The sequence below is a fragment of the Telmatherina bonti genome (genome assembly GCF_933228915.1).
Source record: "Telmatherina bonti genome assembly, chromosome: 19".
Lineage (NCBI taxonomy): Eukaryota > Metazoa > Chordata > Actinopteri > Atheriniformes > Telmatherinidae > Telmatherina > Telmatherina bonti.
In genome coordinates, this window is record NC_136617.1 from 16,303,648 (window position 1) to 16,328,790 (window position 25,143).

Genomic DNA, 25,143 nt, shown 5'->3' on the forward strand with positions numbered 1-25,143 from the left:
GTCAAGTTTTAGAAGTTTGTCAAATAATTAAATATATTTAAATATGCGTAGGCTTGTGACATTTTAACTAATTCAATTAAATTTTTTCTGAGATAAAACTAGAAAAAACCCCACCTTACTCACTTCACCTCTTTTCTTTTGTAAAGAGCTTGGACTCCAATAAGAACATGATTATATTTAGTGCCAAAACACACATTGTCAGACTGAGCTTGGAGAAAGCAGACACAAATGCAGGATGGATGCATGAGTTAGTTAGTTAGTTGTTTTTTTAAATGAATTTCACCAGTGTAGCAAAGACCACTACAGTGATAGGGTGCAGGCTTGGCAAGGAAAGTACATAACTACAGAGGGAAGCTGATCAAACACAGGAATTAAATACAGGGAAACACAGGTGCAAGACATGAGGATAATGAGGTGAACACAGGTGATCTCCATCTGGGCAGGGACAGGGGAATCCTGGGAAATGTAGTGTTGGCTGGTCAGTAGGTTGATGAGGAGGAGCAGAAAGACACACATGGTAAATTAGCCAAGGTAACCATACATTTCTGTGTAACTTATCTAGGATTATTAAATGAAACAAACAAAAAAAAAAAAAAAATCATCCAAAAAAATACTGCATTGGAGCTTTTTAACAATTTTGTGAACATCTGAGTAATTCTCATAACAATAAGTTTATATTTTTCTCACTTCCAGTCAGGGGAAGCCAGACTCTGCCTTAAAGCTCCCTCCCTCACGAAAAAAAAAAAAAGTTTAGATCTTTCATTAATCAGAAAAGATAAACTGCTTCAAGGTCTCAAATGGAATGTTTTGCCCTTATTTAATCATTTTAGTGCAAATGAATTGCATAAATTCTGTTGATTCAGATCTTAAAATCAACCTTATTAAAAACATGCTGGCACATGCATGTTAGACAGCTTCTATTTTTCTGGTGCTGTATTTTGATTTTAATGATGTATTACAGTGTCATTAAATCACTTATAATGGAGCTATAATCAAATTATTTTGTTTTCTTTTTTTTAACAAGATGTAATTAGGCTGGTTTTTAATTCTCTATCCTTTAAATATCCGATTAGGTTATTCCAAACACATGTAGCCTAATCTGCTATACACTTGCTGCTCATTTCCGATAATGAATTATTTAGCAGTCCATTGTCAAAAAATGTAACTGTTTGTTACCTCGATTAGTCAGTCAACTAAAAGCTTAAGCTCTAACAGAGGAAAGGAAGTACAATGGTTTATTTATAGACCATATAGCCCAGTTCCCTTGTCCTGCCTGCGCTGTTTATATACCGTAACGTTATGTTGACCCTCTGTGGTTGCAGCGGACCAGGCACCGCGCGCGAGTCTGACAGCTGAGTGTTGCATACCATCAAACACGCCCTGAACCAGCCCGAAAGACGGCTCCCCGCCGTAACCGAAAATAGCGAAATAATGAGGCACAGACATTTTTGTCAGTGACCAGGGACCGCAGGAACCGACATTTCCACTCCTTTCCTTTCCTCACCTCTTCTCCTCTCCTCTCCCCCTCCGCCCTCCTCGCTCCCTCCTCCCTCCTCGGTGGGACCGAGAATGCCCGTGTTGTACTGACACTGTAACGATACGGCCAGCGCAGACATGGAGGCCCGATTAACGAGAGAGGCCCGTGCTGACACATCCATGCCCAGCTAACGACGAGTCGTTGTGGATTTCAGAGCATTTCGGGATATTTTACGGATACTAGTTGCTGTAAGGAACGAGGAATTTTAACAGCGAGGACGAAGAAATAGGGGGGAGATCCATTTCGGGTCTGTGTTGATTCAACGCAGCCGCCATTTTGTTGACAGTTAGTGTTTTTTTAATAACCTACACGGTGCTGCATCTGCTATTTTCTGCCACTGGAACATTATTTCACCGCAGTTTTGCGTGTGTTTTCCAGTACATTCAATTGTGGGTTTTATCTTTGAAACAACGTGGGAACATTTTCAGGTTTGGCTTACTTGCTAATGCATCGTTAGCCGTCGTAGCCGAGATGTAGTAACACGAGTGCCAACGAGAATGTGACGGGGATGCAAGATTATGTACATCACTTGTCCTGAGTTGTGTCGTTTTCTTTTGGTTTGTTCAAATTGTTTAAACTGTGCAGGCGTTTGCTTATTATTACCTGGTTATAAGCCATGTATGAATAGGTTGTGCTTAGCAAAAAAGAAGTCTGAATCGTCCTTTAACAGGCTGCTGATAGATGGCTAGTTAGCTGCTGCCAGTGTCATTGATATATATCGTAGCACGGGCTGTATCGTTATTAGATAGGTGGCAGTTACAGTTGTGTTATAAAATAAACAAAAACATTTGTTCATGTAAGAACTATAGGTGTAAACTTTACTATCTATCCGCTACAGTGCTAAATATTATGGAAATTTGGGATTGGTGGGGGGGTTTGCATGTTGGCACTGAGCTTCCACCATTGCAACTTTATGTTTTACAGCGGCGGGCAAGGTTAGCAATAAAATCAAGAGCTTAGTGTTTGGATACAAGTTTGAAATTGTAGAAACAAAAATGTAGTCATTACATTTAGTCTGGATAACAACAAAAACATTCCCAAGTAGTAGCTTGAACACGAGGGGCAATATATAGATTTAAAAAAAACAAAAAACAGTCTCTTTAGTTGTAGCTCTTGGCAGATGGTTTAGATTTGGATATTGAAAGCAACAACGATCCAATTAAAATATGTTCATGTTTGGGTTTTTGGTATTTCAGCTCTTGGATGATAAAAGATATGTAGCCACCACGTTGATGCACATGCAGGCAAGACGCAGAGCCAAATAATGTGATCACTGTTTCTGGACAATTTCAAAGGTGAGTGAAAATGATGCATCTTTTATTAGATTTGATAAATTGTTGCAACTGAGATTTGAATCCCTAAAACGAGTGCTGCCTGGTCCAGTTTAACCATTTTACTGTCTAACTCGCTGTCTACTCACGAGTGAATGTTTTTGAAAGCATTTCCCCCCAGTGCTGAATGTAATCTCATTAATCCAAGGCTGGATTTTTTTTAAGATTACCACAGTTCCTACGAGTATGACTAAACAGTGAAGTAGCTGCTTTGAAAATGAAGTGTGATTGGTTTGCAGGCTCATGGGATTATTCCCATGAGGGCCAGTGTTGACTGTACAGGAAACTGAATGCAGATAATGTTATCAGGCTTGTTTAGTCCTTTGCTGGTTAGTCACATTATTTAGATCAATATGGGAAAAATGCAATTAATTCAAAGTGAATACACACATGTGCTCCACAAGCTCTTTAACAACCCGTAATAAACTGCTTCAGAAATGTTTCTGTGCTGCAGGTCTTGACTGACACCTGTCATTTCGTTCCGCTTTGTTGCAACATCTACTACAACTGTTATACCTTTGGGTTATAAAGGTTATATGGTTAGGTAGTGCTTCAGTTGTTAGGTGATACAAACCAGTTGTAGTAGTGAAGGAATTTGGCTGGTTTCCCCCTCCTGAGCACGGCCTTGCGCTAATACCAATGCAGTAAAAAGCCCTGGAAATGACAGGGAGCTCTAGGGGCAGACGCCAGCCCTCGTGTGAATGATGTGGGGGGTGGGTGGGTTGGATACTATTGCTGTGGCCAAAGGGAAATCAGCAGTTATGAACAACGTGTGCAAAAGTGAGGAGGGAGTGAAAGCAGGGAGGTTAGGAGTAAGGGGAGGAATGAAATGGGAGGGGACGCGGGAAGTTGTTTACTACGTTCCTCTATGCTCTGCTGTGTGTGTGTGTGTGCTTTTTTAATTTATTGATCATGGATTCTTGGTTATTTATTTCATTACTATGGTTTTAGATATCCTTTATCTTTTATATACATTTCCTTTTAAATCTCTGCTTATTGTTCTGAAAGACAAAACACAGCATGTCAGTTTTTACTGTAGTTATTGCAAAGTTCTGCAGTATGATTGTTTTGTAGTCATCTTTGTGTTTTTTTTTTAAGTCCAAAAGCACCTTGATGCCAGATTTGAAATTGATATGCCTTATGTTGAGACTTGTATATGTCAAATTGGACAGCAATTTAGTCTAGTAAGAGATTATTTACACCGGAAGAAATGCCAGGAAATGACCGGCCTTCGCTTGTTGACTGTGCAAGAAATAACTTTCTCAAATCTTGTTTTAGTTTACTCTCATAGAGTTAAGCGCTATAGTGGATTATTTTTGGCATAGCTGCTGTCAGGCAGTTGGAGCCTTTTTTTGTATCACTGTGAGTGCTTAGTATAAAAGAATAAGATGTACATTTGTCACTATATTTAAAAAGGGCGCGGGATACAGAGTCAGTTGGGTGGGTGATGGGTAAAATGTGTTTTTGATTAACGTAAGAACACAGTAGATTTAGTTTGTATGCTGTTACTGGTGCTGTGGTGCATGTTTGCAAAATAAAAAAGGAACTGGAAGGGAAAACTCACTCATATGTAAGTCGCTTTGGATAAAAGCGTCTGCTAAATGACTATAGAACAGAATAGAATAGAATAGAAAAGCTGTGAAAGAGCACAGAGATTGACGGATTGTTAAAGAAAAGGACGTGTGATCCGAGTGTGCCGGTGGAGAGGCTGCAATTTTGAGGCAAATGAAGTAAAAACAAAAAGGAGGGTGTCAGGAGAATGGATGAGATTCCAGAAGTTGTGCCATGCTGACTCTGGGCAAAAAAGAAACATCTCCCACTGGTTTCTACAGTCAAAATCCAAAACAAACATTTTGTGCTGCTACATGTACATTGAGCAAGTTCCTTTTCTTTCCTTTTGCTTTGAAGCTTTATTGACGTGACAACTTATATGACTTTGCTCAGGCTCCATTAAGTAGCTCCTTTAGTGCTCTCCATTAATGTAGAGCGCAGGAAAACCGCTGGCATGTTGACGCTCAATCACTCTCAGTTGCTGCTGGCAGAGGCTGGGAAAGGCGGCCGGATCGTCTGTCTAGCCCCAGAGGACCCAATGTGCTGAGGTCACAGTTCTGAATTGCCTCCAAATGACTTCAGCCAGAGAAAGCACCTGCTCGGGGGCGAATCCGCATTAAATCACTCAGTGGCCATTGGGAGCTGTAGACAACTTCATTGAATTGGGCTGTCCTCTACGGAGCACAATTAAGAGCATTCTGTTCTCTGTTGCTGTGCTTACACAGGGTATGAGTAGTTTGCTATCACAGCTAACGGGGTACTTAAACGTTTGCTCATTTCGCGTCTTATCCTGTAACATTTCTGAGGAAGTGGCAGTACTCTGGGATTAACTGTTGACTCCAAACATGTGGGATTTATTAATCACAGGGGAATATTTCAGAGTTCTCGTGCCGAAGGTTACTTTTCTGAGGTAGAAAAGCTTCAGCTTTGTAAATGGGTCACAGATTCTTGTAGGTTATGAGGAGAGCACACTATAAAAAGTCACCCAGACAAGATGAAGGACGATGTCTCACTAAATAGATGATAAAAATGGTTGCCCTTCATATGTTTATATCATTATTTTTTCTAAGACATTATATTTTTCGTGCAAATAAGGGTTTCCTTAAAACTGTCAGTGTTTGTTGATATTGGTTTTCTTTTCTGTACCTGTTTTCATTTATGCAGTTGAAGGACGGAGAAAGGGCTGGACAGCCAAGAAGGGAGAAAAGCTGCTAAAAGCAAGGAGAGCTTCTCCCTCACTGTTAACCCCTCCCTCCCCCTTTTCCCCCTTTACCCCTATCCCACCCCACACAAAACTCTGGTATCCACAACATCCCCTCTCAAGTAAATAGACACAACCCTTAAAGTTGTAATGGATCAGAAGATTCAGGGGAGAACTGCAACTCCACCTCCCCTTCACTCTGGTGCTCTCGCAGGGGAGCGAGAGAAGGAAGCAGCAGGGGGTGGAAAGAAAGAAGATGAGGATGAGAAGAAGCGGGAAAGAGAAAAAGAAGGAGCTGCTGCTGTTCCTGCTGGCACGGCAGGTGCAGACGGACCAGGAAGTGCCAGCGGTGACCAGTCCCATTTCTCCATCAAAGAAAGCAGCCTCTCTGAGGGCAATGTCAAACTCAAGATTGGCCTTCAAGCAAAACGAACAAAGAAACCCCCGAAAATCTTGGAAAATTATGTGTGCCGACCAGCATTCAGAGCGACTGTGAGGCATACGAGTCGTGGAGGAAGTGGTGCTCGTGGAAGTCGCACTGGTGTAGCAAGTGATGGGCCACGCACCCAGAGCCGGAGTCCTTCACAGGGTCGGGAAAAGGAGAGGGAAAAGAGTCCCAGTGTGAACAGACCACCAGCTTCATCATCTTCATCAGCCCTCTCCACTAAAACTCCCACACCAGCTTCTCCTGCGCCTTCTCCTAGCAGCACTAACACCCTGTCACCCTCCCAAGTGAATGGGAGTGCCCCAACAAAAAAGGTAAGACTGGAGAACCAGTATTTGATTGAGTACTGGAATCCCACTTTGCATACGGTCAACATTTAGTAATGACACCCAGCATATTAAAAAATATAGTTATCCTTGCTTACTCTAAGTATTATCCATCAGCCATTGATAAAACCGTGACAACAGAGCTACAAAGCTGTCCTAGTAATCACTGTGTTATTGCAGAGATGAAGGGCAGGGCATAAATTGTTCTTTAGTTTTCTTTGTGTTTTCAGTTGGCCTGTCTCTTTTCATCATGTGCTGCCCCCTTCAATTTCCCGCTGTCTGTGTTGTCTATCTTGTCTTTGCCTGGCCATGTCCTCTCCACACCCCATCTCTACATGACCTCTCTCACTAGCGCTCCCTCTTTGTCCCCAATCTGACCCCATTGAGTAACTCCCCCCTCCCTTCCTGAGCTTGTGTGTAAAGCAGCAACAGATTAAAAATCAAATCAGTGAACTTAAGTGTTAATTAGTGTGGCATATTTTAATAGTACTAAACAGTTTTTTTTTTTTTGTTTTTTGTTTTTATCTATCCTAGTTCTTAAGGACCACTGTCCTGCATGTTTTCGAGAACTCCATACTTTAACATACTTTACCCACATGAGTGGCTTATTAGCAAGCTTGCAAAGAACTTCACGAGCAGTTCAATTAATCTGAATCATCTGTGCTGTATAATGGTACTGGCTACAGCAAAATGTATGCAAAATGCTTGATACTGGAGGTCACCACTAGGGACAGGACACAGCACTTGGACTATGAAGTAGTTGAAATCCCAACTAGCCTGTAATATTGTATTTCTGGGCATTTCTTTAAACAACAGTTTACCAGTATATTATCGACTGTTAAGGCACGAGCATTTGTCACTGTGCTACGGGGAGGAAAAATCATAAATATTCCACTAGCTGTGAGCAAGGTCTGAGAGGCGCTCTTCAGAATAAATACCATTGTGTTTACCTTTGACCTTATGTGGCTTGTGCCTGCGAGGCATTACCTCTCGCATGCTTTAGGAAAGTGTAGCAGCCATGATTTGTACACGGACATGCAGCAGATATCCCAGCCTTAAGACATGCAGGGTAGTGGTACTGGATTTAAAAACACTTGTATAAAGCCACATGTACATGTGGATTTTGAATAACATTTTCCCCCCATACATTGATTAAAAGCATTCAGACTGTTCAGCGCCATTTACAGTTAATAAAAAAAATGTCAAACACAATCAGAACCATTGAAATTTACAGTGACATCTAGATGTAGACCCCCAATTTACACATGAGTCCAGGTGGTTTTCCAAATCATATCTTGATGGACAAAAGGTGTTTGCCTTAATGCATGTTCGCTTCTAACTGGCTATACAGACTAGTGTGCAGACTTTTTATCTGACAGCATTGACAGGTGATCTAGCAGTTGTCTTTCCATCAGTTTGCATACAAAGCACAGAAAATTCACAATAATGAGAAAAAAAAAATTGTTGTTACCATAAATTATCAGCCATCCAATTCTCACAGTTTCAGTTTGTAAAGGTCAGATCAAGTCATATAGCCTCACAAGACAAAGTTTTCAGTTGTTTCTGTGTTGTTTTATGCACTGAGCTTGGTAGCATATTTTGACATATCTGCTCCATAATACTCTATATGTACATGCAAACATGTTAAAAATCCTGTTATAACAAGGTTGACATTCAGACTAGCTTGCCATCTACCACTACCCTTGAGCAAAGGAAAGATTGGCGCTTACCACCACCACTGCACGCGCACACACACGCGCATACATGCACAAACATGCAAACGCGCACACAATCCCTGTTCACATGACAATATTGCAAATTGAGTTTTTAAATATCTCCACCTTGGTTTAAATCTTGGTTTTTAAAAGAATTTCCTAAAAGCTGCATTTGTATTTTAATAGGATGAAAACAAATAAAAAGGTTATGTTTGGGTTAAAAAATTAGGTTTGTAAGGACAAGGCCTAAATACCTACTGAATGGCTTTGTCTGTATATTATACTAGGTATTTGTATTGCGTGTTTGCTCTGCTTTTAGAGTTTTTTGTGTTGCACTTTTACTGTATTTAATTGTATATTACCATATAATTTTGAAATTGGGCTTCGTATTTCATTGCTATAGTTATTAATTAATCAGCACCTCTTAGCTCTCTTATGTCGCTTTCTAATTTAGTTTGAAAATTGTTTTTAATGCTTATTTTTCTTTATGCAGGGTCCACCAAAGACTGATTGCAAGCCTGATTTAAAGTCAGACACAAAAGCGGCTCTTACCACACCTGAGAGACCCCTTAACCTCTATCGTCCTCCACCAGACAGCAAAACACATTCCTCGGGGAAGAAAACACCAACTCCACAAAGCAACCCCCGCACTTCTTCACCTTCTTCACCACTACCTGCATCAAAAGAACCTAGCTTTGATGGTGTTAAACCACCTCATTACACCTATAGCACAGAGGGTCAGAGAGACAAGGACAAGGCTTCCCAAAATTGGGGCGCTCCCACAGTGACTGAGAAACTAGCTCAACTTATTGCAACTTGTCCACCATCAAAGACGCCTAAGCCAACCAAACTGGCAAAGAGTGATCCCACTCCTCCTCTCCCAAGCTCAGGCTTCATGGCGCCCACAGCCAAGCAACGGGACAGGGCTATGGCCAACAGAAACACATATTCAAGAATAGTGCACCTTTCTCCTCCTCCCCCTGTATCAAGACCACCTGGTCGACCCTACGGTTCTAGGAACAAAGACAGCTTCCCAGAAAATTCCCCCACCCTTATGCCACTTAGGAAGGATGACCTGGATGGTTCTGGAAAAGTTATAGCAAGTAGCGACAACAACAGCATTAATATGAGCAGCAGCAACAGCAGCAGTCGCAGCAGCAGCCCTGCATTCACCTATGGCAATAACCGCCTGCAAGCCATGTCAAAGGACTGCAACACTGACAACAGCAACAGTAGTATTTCAAAGTTACAGTCACGTCCTATTCATGGCTTACCACACACCACATCTGCTCCATCTTGTGCGGTTTCATCCTCCTCCTTCATCTCAGCTGAGCAGAGGACAGTGAATGCAATGAGTAACCTCGGCTCCATTGCTCCCTCACAAGGACACCAGACACGGGAGTCCCCATCCCTGGTAGAAGAAAGTTGTGTAGGGGAGAGGGAAAAGGACAGTGACAGCCCCAGAGACTTAACCAAGTGCCCTCTTTTAACAGCAACAGGAAAGCTAGAGGGGAAAGACAAAGGAGTAGGTAATCAATCACTGCATGCTGAGAGGGGGAAGAGCTTGAGTCCAAGTAAACGCAGTCCCAACCAAGATATGAGTCGACCTGGTCGAACTAACAGTCCTCCTGAGCCTGTTAGACAAAGGGCACCTTCTCCATCAGAGCCAGATGATGAAGAGAGCCCACATACACCTCTCAGAGATGATTCTCCTGATTCATCCATAGACTCACCTGCAGAGCAGGACAACAAACCCCTTAAAAAACGCAGAGGAAGGAAACCCCGCTGGACTCGTGTACTGAACAAGACACAGAGTCAAAGATCAGGCCAGGACAGTCCATTCAGTGAGAACAAAACCACCTTGCCTTTATCTTCAAACTTGGAAACAGCATTGCCACCGGTCAAAAGACCAGTAGGCAGGCCTCCCAACCCAAATAAGATCAAACCAAATCCTGTGCCACAAAATGCAGTGTCACAGCTCTTCCCACCCCAGCCTAAGAAAAGGGGAAGGCCAAAGTCCAAAATGCCAAGGCTAGATGCATCATCCCCTGGGAACCTCTCTAAAAAGCTGGTCCCCTCCAAGGTCTTTTCATCATTGCTCAAGTCCAAAGAAGAGCAGGACCCACCTGTTCTTCACCCAGAGGTGGACTTAAACCCTCCTAAACCTCTACCTAGAAAACGTGGACGCCCCAAGCGCCTTCCTCCTACCTTGCCCCAAGAGGGTCAGCCTCCTACATTGGCTCCAGAAGCAGGAGACATAAACGACAAAGGGTTCCACACCAAAGGAAATGGGCAGCTTATAATGAAAACTATAATTGGAAAGATCAATGAAATGAAAAGTGTGAAACGTAAGCGTATTCTCAGTCAAATCCTTTTAGGTCCAAGAACAGAAGACACTCCTAAAGTCAGCAGTAGTGGACTGTCTGGTACTGGAGAATCTGCATCCCAGTCATTATCCTCCCTGGCTGCTTCTTTTGGGGTAAAATTAGGGCCTCAAATTAATGTCAGTAAAAAGGGAACAATATACATGGGTAAGCGGAGAGGCCGTAAACCAAAAACAGCGGCTAATGTTTCAGCGTCATCGCCAGAGCCTTTTCTATCTCCAAACACCACTTCACCTCATCACCACCATCTTCATCATCAAACACAGTCACAGCAGCAGCACCATCTCACTTCCTCAGAAGTATTTCCCTCCCCTTCCATCTCACAATCTAGTGGAGGCCATAGTCCCATCAGTGATGCCAGCTTTGTGGAGCCAGGCACTGTGCACTTTTCAGGTCACTCTCACTATTCTAATTCCCATCATAGCCACAGCACATTCTCCTTCCCTCCCCCCACCTTTTCAGCCCCAAATAAATTACTGGGTTCTACGTCAGCTGCTATGACCACTGCAGCTTCCCAGAAAAAGTCATTTTACCGTGGATATCCTCACCATCACCATCATTACAGGCAGCACTACCATTATCATAAGCTTTCTCCTCCCAGGCCACTCCATCCCACTTCCCCTGCTCCTCTTAGTGAGCTAAAAGAAGCTACTCCATCCCCAGTTAGCGAGTCACACAGTGAGGAGACAGTGCCCAGCGACAGTGGCATAGGAACCGACAATAACAGCACATCTGACCGTGGTGAGAAAGCTGGAGGGACAGGTGGCTTGGGTGGGATTGGGATGTTGCCGGGAATGGGCAGTGGATTATTAATGCCGAGTGTCATCGGTTCAGCCATGGCTCAAGGAATGAGTCTTAATTCCAGAAGCAGGCGCCGACACTCTGGTGTGCTTATGGAGCATCCCTCACCCTCTCCTTCCCCCCATGGCGCAAGGTCATCACCTGATCCCCGGAAACCCCACCCAGCAGCGCCAGCCTCTTCTTTAATGGGCCACAAGGAGAAACATAAGCACAAGTGTAAACGCCGTAGTCATGGATGCCCTGGCTACGACAAGCTTAAGAGACAAAAGAGGAAACGAAAGAAGAAATACTTGCAGATGAGGTCTCGGCGGCTTGACCCAGATTTCCTTGCTGAGCTGGATGAAATAATTGTGATGCTAAGTGAAATTCGAATAACACACCGTCCCACAGGTCATAGACTGGGCAGTGGAATAGGCATAGCAGCAGGAGCAAGTAGGATGCCAGGGTTGGGGAACAGAGCGAGTAGTGGAATAGGAGGCACAAGTGGCCCTCCACCGCATCATTATGTTCACAGGGATCTGCTGCCTACAATCTTCAGGGTTAATTTTGGCAGGTTCTACTCCCATCCTGCATACTCTTGTGATCCGTTGCACTATGTTCGTAAACCAGACATGAAGAAGAAACGGGGACGGCCTCCTAAACTTAGAGAATCTATGTCTGAAGTTCCCTTTGTACCTGGGCTTGGGTTTCCACTCTCAAGTGGAGGTTTCTACCACCCTTCCTATGGGGTTCCTTACTCATCTGGGCCCCTGGGGTTGGGCTATTATAGAGGCTATCCTCCAGCAAGTGCTTTGTATCCTCATCCACACCACCAGTCACCTCATACAGCCCCATCCCACCATTCTCACCACTCCACATCTTTCCCTCCTCCTCCCCCCACATCTTACTTGCATCATCACCACCCTTCTCATCTTCTACTGAATCCCTCAAAATTTCACAAGAAAAAACATAAGCTGCTAAGGCAAGAGTACTTGGGAGGAGGAAGGTCCCCTGTCCTGTTCCCACCCATGTCATCTGAGCTTTCTTTCAACTGGCACCATAAACACAAACATAGACACAAACACAGAGAGCGTTGCTCTGAAGAAGACAGGGATGAAGCAACAAGGAGTGGATCGGGGAGCCGGGTTAATGCAGGGATTTCTGACAAAGGATCATCAGGTAAAGGAGAACGAGCTGTTGGTTTGGGGATGGGAGAGTCTGTACAAAGATGCCGCTTTGGAAGAGAGACCTCCAGTACCACAGCAAGCAAGCAAGCTGCTGCTGCTGCCTCTGCCAACTCCCCGTCTTCTTCCTCTTCCTCATCTGCAGAAAGGTACAAGCGCAAAGAAAGCTCCTTGTCCTGTCTCGGACCTTCTAGGCTTACACTGGGTAACAGCTCTAAAGGCCATCCAGTAGAATCCTGGTTCAGGATGGGCAGCTCTGAAACGGACTACTCTAAGCTTTCACGGAGTCAAGTGGCACATGGCCAGGGCTCATTCTCAGATGGACGGGCCGAAGACCCAGCAGGCTGCTCAGACAGTGAGGATGAGGAGCCTCTAACACCCACAGATGATGTAGAAGCACATGATTCTCCAAATCTTACAAATTTGTTTGCCTCTGCTCTCACCCGCACTTCACTGAAGGGAAGCAGGAGCAGAAAGACGGGGACAGAGAGCAACTTTTCCCACATTGATCGGGCAATAAGGAAAGACCGCTCAACATCAGCAGAGAGGAGAAATTCAGGTAAGTCAAATTTGACTGAGTAAAACTGTATTGATATGTGTGACTAGGCTGCCTACAGCAGATAATGCAATAATAAACTAATGCAAGTGTTAGAATATGGTAAAAACACTGTAACAGTTGTAGCTAAATGTCCCTTGTGTTTAAACAGAAAAAAGTCGAATCTTAATGGTCTTAATGGACATTGAACCATATAGCACAACAAAGTAGGGGCAGGCATCTCCATTAACTCCTGGATCAAATCAATTTGTTTGATTAGGTTAAATACGATTTGATAATATTCAATTTACATATGTTTATGTGACAACACTCAATAATTAAATACATTCTCAGATAAATGTTGTTATAAAACATTGATTCCTTTTACATGACCATCAAAATAAGATATTGGAAACTGTTAATTGTTTATTTCCGTGTTTCCCCCCCCAGGTTCATTGCCAAAAATGCTGTTAATAGAAAAGAAGAAAACTCAGGGCAGAATGAAGTTTAACTTTCTTAAATCTCCTGACTAAGAATGTTACATTCAATGTAGCCACTCTAAATACATAGAGAGAGCAACTTTCCATCATTTCAAAACAGATAAATAAAATTGGACTTTACTTTTTTTGATAAAAGTATGGAGTGCAACCTCTTATAGATGAAAAGCGACTTAAATTAACTTGACCTTCTAGTGGGGGTAGTGAATCTCGTTGGAGAGGCGGGGCGCCGTGCCAGTATAATGGTAGGGGAAACACGGCATTGACTCAAACTCACTTTGACATTGTTAAAGGTTACTAGTGTCATTTGTGTACCAAAAATAGTTCAGATATAACTGTATTATGATTTCTCTGTCTGAATAGAGTTGACTAATGTCGAATGAGCTTTGTGGTCTGGCAGTTATGGTGAAACCAGCACCGTATGCAGTCAGTTAGATCTATCACAAGCTCTTGGCTTATTTTTTTGAGAACTAATCACTTCAAACATTGCCATATGGCACAGCGAGTAGGCGTTCAGATGTTTTTGCTTGATCTCTGTGCATCCTCAAGTGTGCCTTGTGAAAATCCTTTGTTGTGTGTTGAGAGATTGTGCTGTGGTTACCACTGAAACATCCATACCTCAATTGTGGGTAGAACAAACAACATTGGAAAAGGAGTAGTTATGCCTCTGTTACTATTTCAGCTGTCCACCATATGAAAATAGGAACAAGATACTAAGGTCCACTTAATTTAGTTGGAAAAAAAAAGTTCTTGAAAGATTCGGGGGTATCCCCTTTGCATTTATTGTCTGACATTTAGTAGCTTTTACTTATGTTTACTGTCTTACTGTCTTGGTAATAGAAGCATATGTGACTATTTGAATTGACTTTACTATGAGGATGAATGGTCACAGCTGACAGAATTTTTGGCAAATGTAATTTTGCTAAAAAGGTGGAGATTTATTTTTCTTTATCTCATGTTTTATAATATGTTTCGATCAAAAAGCCCACAATATGAGGCCTAGTTTTATCCATCATCACCATGTTCAGCACCACAGCTTAGCTAATGTTTGTAATGTGGCACACACTTCCTCAGCAGTAGTTTTTCTTTTTTGTGTATCTCTCTTTATGCCTGCTGAGTAGCTGTGATGTACTGTGTGTGTGTGTGTGTGTGTGTGTGTGTGTGTGTGTGTGTGTGTGTGTGTGTGTGTGTGTGTGTGTGTGTGTGTGTGTGTGTGTGTGTGAGAGAGAGCCACTGGTAGAATGAGTGGTAATGATTATAAGCCAATGTTAATGTGCATGTCTTTATCATGGAAAGTCAAAAGGTCCCTATTGAGGCTGTACTGTGCAGTTCAAATGGAGCCAAGGTAATCCTGGATTAAAGCTCAGGACTTGGGGTCAACCAGCGGTCACATGTGGGACTGTGACAGTAGGGGAGGCCATGGGTGGGGAGTTTGGGGACTGAGCTGGCACGCAAGACAACTGGCGAATGACAGAAGTAGATAAATATACACTGGCAGAGAAGAATGTGTTTAGTCAGTTGTGTGGGGAAAAGGCAGCGAAAGAGAGGCCAAGGATAAGGCAGCATGTAGACTTTTACAGTTCTGACTGTTTTTGTTCATTCAGTATATGAAATGAGAAAGTATCTGTGCTACCCGCACAGACTTTGCTTGGGCTGTTCAGGTATACCAGTTGCCCACCATATATTTTTGAGAGGAGTATTGGACTAATGTTACTCGTAAAGTGATAAATGAGATTACAGGATTAGTCCTATTAGGAAGTAAGTAGCTACATTACTGTGTTACACTTGTTGAAAAGTCACACTTGTTTGAGTACGTTAGACTATCAAATAGAAACACTCCTTTGTAGTTATTAGGGGTGGGAAAATCGAATCGAAAAATAAAAAATCAGGATTTTTTTGCTTCACAATTTTAAGATTGATTTTTTGTTAAAAAAAAAAAAAAAAAAGATTTTTTCCCCAAATAAATAAAAATAATCCATTAAAATTTTTGTCATTTTTATTATTTTTATTGATCTTTTTACTTGTCTTCTTGAGCATTATAGCAGCAGAATAATGATCTGGCTACTGGCTTTGTTTTTTCCTGATTAAAATCAAGAAAAATGACGAGCACAAAAAAAAGTTTTATACATTTTTTTTTTTGTTTTTAATCTACAAAAATCAGCAATATCAAAGAATTGTGCGAATCGCAATTTCAATTGAATCGGAAAAATCACCCCTAGTAGTTATTATTATTTATTTTATTGCTTTTATTTTTGATTGGTTTTAGATAAATGCAATTTTTTTTACTTTTAGAAGTGGTATTTTACATTTTAATTGTCCTCTTGTATAATATTTATTCTGATTTTAGTTTTAAATCCCCACAATGTTGCATTTTCGTCAACGCTGTTGTTTTTAAAGTGTGTTATAAAGTAGCAGTTGCAGTTTTGTGTTCACTTAAGTTATGAACAATTTTTGACTGCTGATGACTACTGCATTACACTGTCTGTTTCAAGGTGAATTATCTCATAGTGCTGTTGACATGTGTAGGTCATAATACATTTAGCTTATCGATTCTTATATATAACAGAAAGACGGTGACTTTACATTGTCTTTATTGTCTCCTTCACCCTATAAACAACAAGATATTAAATAATTTTCCTTGGAGTTGCAACTTTAGACAAGTTGAAAGGTAACCACTGTTTCTGCGAGGTTGTGTTGGAGCTATGCTCTGACTATAGATGCTTCTTCAACAGAGATGTGGAGTTTTTCGCTGACAAACTTTGATATTTGCTGACAGCCACTTGTTATCAACCAGTCACAAAATGCATTTCACCGCAGTGGCTCCTGTCTTTTTACACTCACAAAATCAAAATAATGTAAAAACCTCCAACATCTTTTCTGCCATCTTGCTTGGTGATTGAGCTGCAAATGCACATGAATGTGTGAAGGACTGATTGCTGAAAAAGAGAAAAGACAGACTATGCCAAGGCTTCCTTTTTACAGTGTTTTTTTTTGTTGCAACAACATAAAAAGTCTGATGTAGTCACACATTAATAAATTAATTTTCATTAGAGAAAGTGACCAGTAACAGATCTCTTTTTTTAAACGAACTCTCAAGGTTCATAGTTACCAGAAAAAAGTAATTTGAGTACTTCATACATTATTTAACATTACACACACCCAACCCTAAAAAACAGTAACCTTAACAAGATTATACTTTTTTCTGTAACTTACAGAAAAAGAACAGGAAGGTTGTGTCCAACCTTTTGTCTGCTGCTATAAAAATAAAAACAGCTGAAAATACAGTAGTAGAGCCAAAAGTTGGAGAGAAGTGGATAGTAAACATAATCCAAATATTTAGTATTCTAAATACTATTCTGACTTCTGTACACAGTGGTTAACCCTGGACAGTCTACTCAGTACTGAGATACTTGAAACATTATATATTTGCTTTCATCCTACCGTCTACCAGTGCCAGTGTACACCATATGTTCGCTTCTCACCTGCTTCTTCTCATATGTCGTATTTGAACATGAAAGAAAGGTTGATTTAAAAATATGTGTATTTGTTTAAAATTTAAGTCAAGTCTCCAGTCTGAAATGAAAATGAATTAATTCACAAACCAAATTAAATTAGGCAGGCAGTGATTAAAACATGATGATTCATAGTACCACATTGATTAAATCTTTGCTTTCATTGGAATTGTCTGATGTCTGATATTGGTAAGGTTTAGAGAGACTGATGTCTGAAGAAATGATAATCTTAAGCCAGTCTTTAACTCTATACAGTGTCAACAGTGATGTTGATCCTTTTCAGTGTTGTAAGTCCCTGGGACCCACAGGTGATGATTCGAGTGGGTCCCTGTAAAATTCAATGGGTCCCCAGTTAAAGCAAAAGAAGAAGAAAACTATTATTATTTTTCATTTCTTGTTTTCTGTTTCTTAAATTGTAGTGTTAAACTCTTGAATTTAACAGTACAATTGACAAGAATCAGGAAGAAGTAAGTGGAAGTGAGCAGCAGATCCCCTAAACATTGAAACATCTACATGAATGGGCTTACTATGTTTCTATCTTTAAATGCTGAAATGAAATCCACAGTGACTGGCTAGTTGTCTTGTTGTGGCTAAACTAGCATGTTGGCATACTGTATGTACAGAGATCACGTCTGCTCATCTTATAGATGCACAGAAGACTGACAGCATTTGTCTGGCTTGCTGAAAACAAAGTTTCCTTTTTTGCTAGTTACGTTGATTTTAAGCAGTAGTTGTTCACAATGTGTCGTTTTTTCATGGGAAAAATTTGGTGTGTTCACAGGATGTGACTAGTGAGTTTTATTTTTACACTCTTAGATTTTAATGCGTCAGGGATGCAGTACCTACCAACAGTAGATGCTTACCTACCAACATCACTGTTAAGTATGTGACAATAAGCTACTTTTCAAGTGATGGGAATTTTATCAGTGGATAAAAACGCCACTGTATACTTACATTGATCTGCAGGCCTCAACTCTGTATGAACAATATATACAACAATATATATACAAGAGAAACTCCATGTCAGTGATGTGTGTATTCTTGAATTTTTGTAAAAGAGAGTTTGACGTTGACCCTAGAATTACATTGGTCACATAGGCAGTGTTCAGATTTACTCATTTGAGTGATGTTTTATCTTTAATGACTGATTAATGATTCATTCTGTTAAAACTGTCCTTTAGTTTTCACAAAAGCTTTCTCTTAAGAAATGTTTACGTTATCCGTTTGAATATGTAGCATTCTTTTAATATTCTTTTAACATTGATACATTTGAATAAAACATTGTCAATCAAGAAAGTATTTGAGCAAGTTGTCACTACTTCAAGATTAATAAGAACAGACAGTGTAGTATTTGAGGGTGTTATATAGGTAATCATCATTCTTATATTTCTAAGATAAGTGTAAGTTCAATGGAAAAACTTAAAAACCTAAATGGAAAGTTATTTTCTTAGGGAAAGATGTGGGAAGTGGGGGTGATGAAGAACAGAAGAACAATTCTAAGAAAAATATGTACAAAAGAGAAACTGTCAGGCTGAAAAGCTGAGGAAGGGCAAGCTGGAAGACAAAAGTAAAAATACATGCAAGACAAATAGAAATGTAAGAAGAGATGTGAAGAAAGAGGAGAGTTAAAGATTACATAGGAAAACTGCACAGTACATCACAGTCTTCATGCCAGCTGTCATCACTAATAATGTCTCTGACATATATAATACAATACAATACAACTTTATTTATAACTCACTTTAAAAACAACAATGTAGACCAAAGTGCCAGATTGTGGGGGGGTTAGAAAAAAACCCCAAAACAAAACAAAACAAAAAAAAAAACTCAGAATAAATAGCATACACCGAGGACAATTAAAAATTACAGTCAGCTAAAAGCAATCAAAAATAAAAGCAATTAAATTAAAACAATTGAAAAAAAAACAGATCTAAAAAGTCAACTTTTTGTGCAGAAAAAAGCCAAACAAATGGGTCTTTAGTAAAGATTTAAAAGCAGATACAGAGCAGGCCTGTCTAATGTGTAAAGGAAGCTCATTCAACAGTTTAGGTGCTGCCACCACAAAGGCCCAGTCCCCTCTGAGCTTCCGTTTCATCCTCGGTACAGACAGAAGTAGTTGGTCAGCTGACCTGAAAGACCGAGAGGGTCTGTAGGGATGGAGGAGCTCAGAGAGGTACAGTGGGGCAGCATCATTCAAACATTTAAAAACAAATAAAAGCAGCTTAAAATGGATCCTAAAGTGCCCGGGCAGCCAGTGAAGAGATAATAAAACCGGGGTGATGTGCTCATTTTTACGTGTGCCAGTTAAAAGACGTGCAGCTTCATTTTGTTCCAGCTTCAGTTAAGATAAAGACGATGGACTCACCCCAAAATAAAGTGCATTGCAGAAGCCAATTGGTTACAAAGGCATGGATTATTGTTTCAAAGTGCAGACATGTCAGTAAGTGCTTAATTTTTGCCAGCTGCTTCAGATGAAAGAAACTAGTTTTAACGACTGACCAAATGGCTGTCAAGCTTTATTTTAGAATCCATTTTAAAACCCAAGTTCACAATTTCTGGTTAGTAAAATAAATTAAAATGGTCCAGATCGATAGGGGGTACATCAGCAGACCCGGAACCAAACACCACCACCTCTGTTTTGGAGTAATTTAGATTAAGAAAGTTTAGTGCCATCCAAGATTTGACATCCCTCAGACATGTTTGGACAGAACTGAGAGAAGGCCCATCGTTCTATTTAAGGGGACGATAAATTTTGCAGTCATCTACATAACAATGAAAGGAGATGCTACATCTCCTAAGAACTGAGCCCAAAGGGAGTAAATATAAAGAAAACAAAATTGGACCTAAAATGGATCCCTGTGGGACTCCATATGCTAGTGGAGCACAGGAGGACTCATTGTCCCCTAGACAAATGGAAAAGTTTCGGTCTTGTAAATAGGACCTGAACCATTCCAGAGCCACACCTCTTATGCCAACACAATGTTCCAAACGTGAGATTAAAATATCGCGATGGACCGTATCAAATGCAGCAGTTGAGTCCAGTAAAATAAAGATCACACAGTCAGCGGAGTCACATGATAAAAGAATATAATCTTGTAATGCTGTATACGCTGCATCACTTTGTTTTTTCTTCTTCCAGGGTCATCAGGTATCCTGACAAGAGCTGTTACTCTCCCAACCCCTGAAGGGTCTGAAGGATCTCTCCACCATCGGCATCAGCACCATCACCAGCCCTCTCTGTTTCACTTGCACAGCTCATCCTCCTCCTCCTGCCTCTCTCCCTCTCAGGACTGCTGCCTTGATGCCTCCCTTCCCCACCACTCCCATCGAACACAGCCACCCAAACACAGCCTACATCATGTCAACAAAATTCTGCGTGCCAAAAAGCTGCAGAGACAAGCTCGCACAGGAAACAATGTGGTGAAGAAGAGAGGCCCAGGACGTCCCAGGAAATATCCACTGCCTTCCCCACCACCATCCCCAGACCCAGTGGTTGAGTTGAATCTGACCAGAAACAGGGACAGTGGGGGAGAACGGCTGGTGGGAGGAAGAGGGCGGGAGGGTGACGCTGTCTCAGATACCATTGAGTCAGTTGTCAAGGGACAACGTCGAAAAAGTCAGAAGAGGAAGCACTGGGACAGAGATGGGGATGAGGAAGAGGAGGAAGAGGAGGAGGAGGTGGTTGAAGAGGACAGGATAGTAGAAGAGACCGAGGAACAAATACCAGAGAGAGAGGAGAACTTGGGAAACTTAGTAGCAAGGTCCAGAGCTGGAACAGGAAGAAGCTGGCCTGGGCAAGAAGAGCAGCAGCACTTTCAGGGGTAATAAAACTTTCATAATACTGTTGCATTGTTATAGTTTAAAGTCTCAAATCTAAAATTGTAAATGCTAATGCTCAGACTGGGTGTTTGTAGGTATCAGAAACTTTAAGTCTAGTTGACAGTTGAAACCAACTCATGATTCTGTTTTTAGCCCAATAGAAAGCAAGCCAGATGGCCAGGGCTCCCCAGAGCGCTCAGGCACCATCTCCAGAGAACAAACTTCATCTGTGCCAATGACCAGCCAACGAGAAAAGAGAGCAGCCAGACCCCCGAAGAAGAAGTTCCAGAAAGCAGGACTGTACTCTGATGTGTACAAGACTGAAGAGTGAGTAATAAGCATGTATTTTATTTTATTTTATTTTATTTGAAAAAGCCCCATTCAGTTTTCTTCACCTGATAATGAGCTATTGCTTTTTTTCTCCTTCTTGTGCAGCCCCCGCAGTCAGCTTCTGCAGCTAAAGAAAGAGAAGCTGGAATACATACCTGGAGAACATGAATATGGATTGTTTCCTGCTCCAATACATGTTGGTGAGTTTGAATGTAGTTATTAATTAACCAGTCCTTTATCATAGAAGTCTGATGTTTCAATGTAATTAAAGTTTTTGGCAAGTAAGCCATGTTTCTGCGTGTTTAATTAAAATTATCCGCCTTAAAGTGTAATTCTGTGAATAACTTACTGAGAAGTACAGTAAAACCTAGAAATGCTTATTTTTTTCTTCGGAATTTCCAGCTCAGCAAAATTATCTAGAAAAGCCTTTCAAAGAACAGCTCCCCTTTTGTTCTTATTATTTTTATCTTGCCAATATTTATGATAAAATGAAACATAATATCATTCACTTTCTAATGCAGATGCAGAGACTATACACAAAACTTTCTTATTATGATACAAACTTATGTCTTTCTTTTCTTGGGCCAAATTTCCCCTGCTTTTTGTTTTCAGGGAAGTATCTGAGACAGAAGCGCATTGATTTCCAGTTGCCTTATGACATCCTATGGTTGTGGAAACATGATCAGGTGATCAATTTTCTTGAGCACAAGTGTTTTTAGGGTATTGCTAAGCTAAGAGCAAAAAAACTGTCCAATAGTAGATTTAGAAGCAGAGCTCATGTGGTGTAAGTACTTGTTTGTCATTAAACTTTAGTTTTTACCGTGATACCTTTGCCTTTCAGCTTTACAAGAGGCCTGATGTCCCCCTTTATAAAAAGATAAGATCAAGTGAGTAACTGTTCTGCTGATTTCAAACATGCACGTTGTAAGTAAGTAAATCTTTATTTATATAGCGCCTTTCAAGATGAAAAAAATCAGAAAGCGCTTCACAACAAAACACAAAAATTTTAAAACAACATAAAACATTAAGAAAACATAAAACTAATTAAAAGCAAGATTAAAAAGATGTGTCTTAAGCTGCTTTTTGAAAGATCACTGACTCAGATGATCTCAGGCAGATGTTGCTCATCTTTTTTCTGCTACCAATTCCACTCTAATCTGTAGCTCTATACTTAATGATACTTGATTTGCCGTTACTTTGCTGTTGCTTTAATTTTATTTTGAACTAATTTATATGCAGTTTTTGGCACACATGAGAAACAGAAGATAGAACATGTTGTGATGGTGTCAAAAATATAGAGATGTGAAATGGTGATCCCCTGATTTTGTGTTTCAGATGTCTATGTTGATGTGAAGCCTCTTTCTGGTTATGAAACAACTACATGTAACTGCAGACTTCCTGAGACCCAGGCTGAAAAAGGCTGTCTGGATGATTGCCTGAATAGGTAAAGACATTCATATAATTCACCTTTTCATAGATTTGTCATTGGATAATGATGTATTTAAAAAAGGGGCTCTCCATGATCAGTGGTGTTTAAGAAGACAGCTATGATGTGAAAACAACAAAGAAATGTCAGTCACAGCTTTATTTATTCTTTTTTTCACATTTTTGCAGGATGAGCTTTGCGGAGTGCTCTCCCAGCACATGTCCATGTGGTGATCAGTGTGACAACCAGCACATCCAGAGACATGAGTGGGTTCAGTGTCTAGAGCGATTCCGGGCCGAGGGAAAGGGTTGGGGCATCCGCACCAAGGAGAGTCTTCGCTCTGGGCAGTTCATCATCGAGTATCTGGGGGAAGTTGTTAGTGAGCAGGAGTTCAGGTGAGACAATCAGCTTATTTAATGTGCAGACATATCTTTCAATATGATTGCCTCTTACTATGGATGTAAAAAAAAAAAAAAAGTGTGTATTCTGCCCACTGTGAGTCAGTTTAACCCAACCTTTATTGTGTTGCTTCAAATTTACCATGTCTTAGGAGCCGTATGATGGAGCAGTACTTCTCCCACAGTGGCCACTACTGTCTGAACCTGGATAGCGGCATGGTGATTGACAGCTACCGAATGGGCAATGAGGCACGCTTCATAAACCACAGCTGTGAACCCAACTGTGAGATGCAGAAGTGGTGGGTGTTAAGTTTTGGCTTTTTGGTGCTTTTGGTTTTAACCAAGACAAGAGATTTGTCTTTCAGATGGACCCAGTATAAACCATATTTATTAAGCTGTGATGAGAAAGACTGATTACAACTTTCATTCTAAATAGCTGTAAAAGTTCATTTTTCGTTCAGTTTAGGAGGTTTATTTGGTTACAAAGGACAAAAAGGCATGCTGTTAAATAGTGTCAGAGAATCAGATTTAAAATCGTTCATGCTTGGTTAATTATTTTGTTGTCTTGTGTACTTCTGGCACCTAAAAGCGTTGAGTTGAAAGACAGACTTTTATTGTGCCTAAGGTCTGCAGTTTCCTTTTCTCACTGTTAGATACATACACCGGAAATGGCCAAATATGGAAATCATTGGAAAATTTTTAAATTAAATAATCTAGACCAGGCTCCAAAAAGTCTTGCTTCTGCATCTTGTCCATAGGGACAATTGTAAGTGTATCTGTTTTTATCCATGCCTGAGTGGACTTGTAAGACACCAGTTTAACCTGAGACATTGTTAAGTAGTTACAGTATAAACAAGGCAATGTTTTATGCTCTGGTTTGTGGGATTTACACAATAGCATTCAATAAGAGACACATGCAGCAGCTACACTTCACTGAAAATGAAAAGGCTACACCGTGAAACTCACACCCCTTGTGGTTGTGTGGTAGTAATCTGAGGACATCATCTCACTTCTTGCTAGTGTTCACAGACTATAATAGCTTCAAGTCCTTGAACCTTGCCAAAACAGTTCACTGATTTCCTGAGCGGCTGTTCTCACAGCACGGCTGAATTCACAGCAGTTTGAGACCTGACTATGCGGACCACTGTTTGCTACTTACTTCTGTTGTAACTGACTGTGCAGCACGTGTCAACACCATTTGACACTCAAAGGATTTGATTGTGGACAGCCAATGTCTTTAAAGGGTTCTGTGCTCCAGCACAGACCAGCTCATAATCCAGCGCACCAGCCTGTGTATATGAGTACCTTATGTGGAGGGGCTCAGCTGAAATAAGACTCCACAAGGGTGGAGGATTTTCAGCACAAAGCCTGACGAGTCATCCATCTTACCAGAGAAGAGAGATTATATGCAGCCAGTCCTCAGATACAGCTGTAGTGCCTGAAAACAATGTGCTGAACCAGCATTTCACCCCCATAGAAGGAATAAATTATCAAATGGAGTATATTCTTAGAAGACCAGAGGGTAGCAGGGCCAAAGCTACCAAAAATTTCACAGTGTTGTTTGCCACAACAGTTCTTTCCATTTTGTCCCAGTTTTTAAAATATTTAGTTTGTCTTTTTAACATACTCCAGAGATAGAGATGTACGATTAAAATCAAGACAAGATAACCTGATTTCAGGAAGTTTATGTTTACCTCTTCTTTATTTTATTTTTTTTTTAAATAGTCAAGTATTGTTAGAAATCACACTGAAACTTATAGAAAAACTGTCAATTAGCTAAAACATAGCACCACTGGGCATTTTTACATGACTTTTGAGCAAGGACTGATGTGCCTTTGTTGCCTTAATTAATGTTATTAATAAAAGCAAGGGGGGTTGAATGAGATTTTACACTGTGAGTTAAGACACTTCTGTGTCACAGTGTGTTGTGGGTTGGGGACAAAACCTAAATGCTGATGAAGGCGTTAAAAGTTTATTGGTCCTCAACAAAAAGCCCTGCTACAGCAGGTTACAGAGAAAAATGATGATGAACGTAAGCAAAGACAAGACAACACAATGATGATGGTGATGATGATGATGATGATGATGATGATGATGAAAACAGAGAACCAAAGAAACCAATGGGTATTTATACACTGTGGAGGAGAACTAACCAAAGAAGGAGTCGGCGGA

At 40.8% G+C, this 25,143-nt stretch overlaps 1 protein-coding gene across 4 annotated transcripts in view; it reads left to right on the forward strand.

The window, feature by feature from the left end:
• The first annotated feature begins 1,603 nt into the window (after positions 1–1,603).
• ash1l (ash1 (absent, small, or homeotic)-like) overlaps positions 1,604–25,143 on the forward strand; it is a 36,841-nt gene continuing 13,301 nt past the window's right edge. For 2 of the 4 annotated variants that reach the window (XM_079258461.1, XM_079258464.1), the window contains exons 1-12: positions 1,604–1,725; positions 2,734–2,832; positions 5,584–6,379; positions 8,600–13,013; positions 20,138–20,819; positions 20,971–21,144; positions 21,253–21,347; positions 21,760–21,833; positions 21,989–22,034; positions 22,483–22,591; positions 22,762–22,968; positions 23,124–23,270. In XM_079258461.1, the coding sequence (XP_079114587.1) occupies positions 5,771–6,379; positions 8,600–13,013; positions 20,138–20,819; positions 20,971–21,144; positions 21,253–21,347; positions 21,760–21,833; positions 21,989–22,034; positions 22,483–22,591; positions 22,762–22,968; positions 23,124–23,270 (6,557 nt within the window). In that variant the 5' untranslated portion in view covers positions 1,604–1,725; positions 2,734–2,832; positions 5,584–5,770. Of the gene's footprint in view, positions 1,823–2,733; positions 2,833–5,583; positions 6,380–8,599; positions 13,014–20,137; positions 20,820–20,970; positions 21,145–21,252; positions 21,348–21,759; positions 21,834–21,988; positions 22,035–22,482; positions 22,592–22,761; positions 22,969–23,123; positions 23,271–25,143 lie in introns of all 4 variants that reach the window. The other 2 variants (XM_079258462.1, XM_079258463.1) reach the window with 2 other exon arrangements.